Source organism: Octodon degus, unplaced genomic scaffold, assembly GCF_000260255.1.
Source record: "Octodon degus isolate 3935 unplaced genomic scaffold, OctDeg1.0 scaffold00018, whole genome shotgun sequence".
Lineage (NCBI taxonomy): Eukaryota > Metazoa > Chordata > Mammalia > Rodentia > Octodontidae > Octodon > Octodon degus.
This window is the reverse complement of record NW_004524594.1, coordinates 15,002,261-15,007,050: the sequence shown is the minus strand read 5'-3', so window position 1 is coordinate 15,007,050 and position 4,790 is coordinate 15,002,261. Positions and strand designations below refer to the sequence as shown.

Below are 4,790 nucleotides of genomic sequence, written 5' to 3'. Positions count from 1 at the left end.
CGCCTGTAATCCCAGCACTTGGGAGGCGGCTGTAAACAGGCAGATCCCTATGAGTCTGATCTAGTAGTGAGACCCTGAACAACCTGTAGAGCCTTCCCTAAAATACAAACAACAACAACAACAACCTGGCTGGGCATAGTGGCACACTTCCATAATCCTGGCACTCTGGGAGGCTGAGGCAGGAGGATCCCAAATTCTAGCCTAGCCCATGCAATTTAATGACTTCAGGAGATTTTGTTTCAAATAGAAAACCAAAGAAGGGTCAGGGATAGAGCTCTGTGTGAAGGCTCCATTCCATAAAAGAGAACGCAGGAAGTGGGGAGAGGGAGAAAAGAAGAGAAGCAAAGAGGGAGGAAGGGAGAGGAAAGAAAAGAACAAAGAACTCCCCTGAGCTCCTTGGCCTCAGTTCTATTTGCTGGAACATGCTCAAATTAAGGAAGCCAGGTAGGTTCAGATGGACTCGGCCGTATTCCTCATGCTTGCAGCCAGGCTTTCAGTATCTATTTAATTCATCCAACTGGCGTGCACTCAGGGGGTCTTTTCTTCCCAGTTCCTGAGCAGACTAATTCCACATTTGTATCTGGACAAATGCGATGCGCAGCTTCCATCTTCCCCTGGGGCCCTGCTCTCCCTGCCCTTAGGCCCCTGTTCACGCGTCTCCGTCCGCTCCTAACCCGGCCCTCGCGTCCGCTTCTCCCACGTGCAGGTGCCCCTGCCGGGGTACATCGAGGCCTACCCGCGCTCGCGCTATCAGCCGAGCTCGCCCTCCAGGCTCCCGCGCCAGTACAGCCAGCCCGCCAACCTGCACCCCAGCCTGGAGCAGGCGCCCATGCCCTCGGCGGCTGTGTCGCAGCAGAGCCTGACTGAAAACGACCCATCCGACCCGCCCCTCACCAACATCTCCACCGCGGCCCTCGTGAAGGCCATCCGGGAGGAGGTGGCCAAGCTGGCCAAGAAGCAGACGGACATGTTCGAGTTCCAGGTCTAACGCGTCAGCCGGGGGACTGTGCACGGCCAGCCTCCGCGGAATCAGGCTTTGGGGGTGAGAAACACTGACATCGGGTGAGTCGTCACCCTCCGTTTCCCAAAAGGCGAACAGTGGGGCTTCTGGGTCACAGGAACCTCCGAGTTCTTGGCTTGCACACCTGGCCATGTCTCACCACAGGGCCTGCTTGGGACGAGCGCTCCAGATTCTGCGGAGGTGAATGTTTGCACCCCGGGAGTTTTCCCCCCAAGGAGCCTTAGTCAAGAGAGGGACTGGCTAATCTACAGATTCCTGTCCAATGCCACCTTTGACTAAATCACCGGGAAGGGGGAAACATAGCTCTATCTTTGATGACCTCTGCATGTTAACTCTTTTTTTGTGTGTTAAAAGCAACGCAGGAGTGTGAATTTACCCCCTAGACTGCCCTCTCTCATTCAGCTCTGACTGATCGCTAAAATCATCTCTGCTCTGTACGGCAGCCGCTGACTCCAGCCAAGAAACTTGAGTCTCTTTGCTTCTAAAGGATCATATTCAAAGTCAAATGAATTGGATGAAAATCAGAACTACTGGCTGCGTCTATAAATAGTCCGGAAGCTCCCTCCCCACGCCCATAATTAAAGGCCAAGAAAGAGAGATGAGCAGGAATGGAAGGTTTGTGTTGACAAGCTTTTCAAAAGGTATCGTCTCTTGGAAATAGGGTATCCTGCAAGTTGGGATTGAAATGAGAGAGAATGGGTGCTAAGAACTTTTAGTATCCTACAAAAGAAAAATAGGTATTTGAAGTATTTGTAGGGTTTTCCTTCTCCCGCACTGAAGGTGGCCTGAGAACAGACAGAGCTTCTCTCTTAGGGATGAAAGATCCATTGACTTTTGCAAGAAAGCTGGCTCTTCAACACTGATCTCCAGCCTGCTCTGCCAAGGGGTACAAGAGAAAATAGTCACTGATTCCCATTAGAAGTGGGAGCTAAGGATCTGGGTTATTCCAGGCTGCAGCCTCAGTTTATAGACATTTCCAAATGTAGAAAATCTGTTGATTTGGGTTTAAGTGTAAATAACCTCTTTTTTAAATGTATGGGTTTTGCCAAGGTTCCATAATTTATGGACACTAGGGGACACTGGTCAGAATGGCAAGGCTGCTACCTGGTGGCCGTGATGCTCCAGGTCACCCTTCTTGGTGTGGAGAACTGGCCAGCCAAGCTCTGAGTGGAGGACGCTGCCTCCACGGGACTGGGGCGCCACCCACTGACTCCCATGAGCGCAAGCAGAACCCCTCCTGACTTCGGGCAGCGCGTGTGGTGTGGAGGGCTTGCTCGGTGTCTGTTGGAGTGTGAGGTCCTGTGCCGCCTTCACCCATGATGCATCTCGCTTCAGCAGCTCCCATTCCCTTCCAAGCCCATCTGTCCATTGTCTCATGAGTTTCTTTGGTCTTTACCCGAAAGAAGAAGGTGGAATTTTAAAACGCTGAGAGAACAATAGGAATGGAACTGATTAGAATGGGAGATTCAAACTGTCAAAGCACAGACTTTTCCAAGCAGCTGTTTTTATTTCCCAAGGGCAATTTTCCTTTTCTGGAATGTGTCATGGAATCCTCAAACAAGTCTCTTGTTTGGATGGATATTAGGTAGTGTCCTTTTAGTATGCCAGTTGATCTTTCATAGTGTTAGTTTTTGTTACTTAAAAAGAAATCAGCTATAAATAAAATGTATTTTTGTAATTTCCATGTGTATATATATGGTATATTTCTATCAATGGCCAGTTGTTGTAGTCCAAAACCTAAATCAGCTTGCAGATCACTGTGGACGGTACAAGATTTTATGGACAGATTAACACAATGCCTAGGTCTATCCAAATCGGCATTCAATGCACTTGAATGAACAAAGAGCCAAAGAAACTCAGCCTTTTCATGCAAATGGTATGAGTCTGATAGACAGCTACATTGTCCCGCTTTTTCAGTAATACCAATATTTCATCAGCACAGTGATATCAACTCAGAACTTTGTCTACTTGGTAAATGCCTGGAAATTCTGTATGTGAAAGTGAAGTTTTAAGACCTTAGTGTCCTTGAAAGATATGTACATGTTTCAAAAGACAGTGTATGAGCTTTGGATGTTCTGTTGATTGCAGACTCTGAGTCTGGAGTTTGCCTTTCTATGGGTCCAGATTGCTAAGGCAGTGGAGCTACAAGTCATTACAGTCATCACAGAACCTCATGAAGTATACAGTCCACTGAAAAAATTTAGATACAGCATGCTAAGTCAGACACGCTCTTCAACTAGACCCCACAGGTTCAGGAAACTTAGATGAGAGAAAATATGTAGATGAAGGAAAACTTGTACCTGTTTTTCCCACCAAAGAGAGAGCTGCCATTGTTGAATTTTCTGGGACTAAGACTTGGTCCCTTCTCTGATATTTCCTGACCTCATGAAGGTGACAGATACCAGGATAAGTGACTCTGAGAAAAAGCGGATGGTAAAAGGTGCTTCACAGAAGTGCATATAGGGTTTCATGAGAACCCCAAGGAGACAAGAATGGACTCCGTGTTCATCACCATCCTCCAGACGGTCACAAAGCCATAAAGGATACTGGTGACCTTGGAGGAGGAAGCGAAGTCCAGAGAAATGGAGTGACCGGCCGCCTGTCCAGCCCACCCCTGCTGATTCATGACCCAATCTGCTCTCCATCTACCACACTGCCTGCATGCTTGTTGGTGATACATTTCTTTAACTGTGCCCAAAGTTTGCAAAATAGACAAAGGTCCTGTGAGGGACTTCGTAATGCTCTTGCCAAGAAAAAAAAAAGAGTAAGGAACTTTGAGTACAGTGTACAGAGGACAATATCTTTGTGGCACAATAAATATTTTTTTTTGGCACTGGTTTCGATATGAATTTTCTGCATTCATCAGAAAGAAATGTGGTCACCCAGCGAGGACCGTCAAGGAAGTGGCGTCCTCAGATGCTGTTCGAAGCTGTGGAGGTGACTTCCCCTCGTGGTGCCCTAGATTCAAACAGGCAGGCAGAGATGTGCTGAGAGCTTGTCATTGAAAGGTAGCAGGTGCCTGTCTTCACTGTGGGGGAGGACACAGGCAGTGCAGGGACATAAAGGTCTGTAGTGTGGCCTGGCACTTGCAAGCCGAGGCTTGTGTAATAATTCAATGGTGAATGTTAACTGTGGAACAGGAAGTGGCCTCCTGGAGGGTAGATTGTGTAAAAATAACTTCTCCAGTCCTGGAAGAAGTTACGTTGTTCTTTTGTTATTCTAAGGACCCAGCAGTGGGGCATGTAATTTCTGGATAATCTTCATGGAAAAGAAGAAATTGTTAGATGTGTGATTGTCAAAATAAACTTTCTGAGAGAGTATGTAGAATGGACATGGAGAGCACGTTAAGTACCTGACCAAAAAAAAAAAAAAAAAATGCTTTTCTAGCTTTAGAAATTAGAGAAAGAAATTTTATGATGTGGGGCCATGGATTTAGCTCAGTGGTGCAGCGCTACCTGAGAAGTGTGTAGGGCCCTAAGTTTGATTTCCAGTACTCCTCCAAAAAAATTTAAAATGTAGGCATTGGTTACATACAAATGAGTTTCTATAGAGCACACAGTGCTCAAAGTTTAATGAATAAAATAACAGGTACTATTTTTAAAGTTTGAGAACAGGATTTGAAGTTTGAATTGCTTCTAACACATACCAGAAAAAAAAAGTGAACTACTCTTACAAAATACAGCCAGAGACTGTTAAGGAATAATAAGAATTAAACTTGGAATAGTGATTGACTGGGGTGAACATGTTGAAAGTTAAATCCTGCCCTTTA

The 4,790-nt window shown here is 46.4% G+C and overlaps 1 protein-coding gene across 1 annotated transcript in view; it reads left to right on the top strand.

Annotated features, from left to right (window-relative positions):
- The window catches only part of Kiaa1549l (KIAA1549 like), a 128,349-nt gene extending 123,924 nt beyond the window's left edge, over positions 1–4,425 (top strand). The window contains exon 20 of the mRNA XM_023710738.1: positions 707–4,425. Within this exon, the coding sequence (XP_023566506.1) occupies positions 707–988 (282 nt within the window). The 3' untranslated portion in view covers positions 989–4,425. The remainder of the gene's footprint in view (positions 1–706) is intronic.
- Positions 4,426–4,790: the final 365 nt, after the last annotated feature.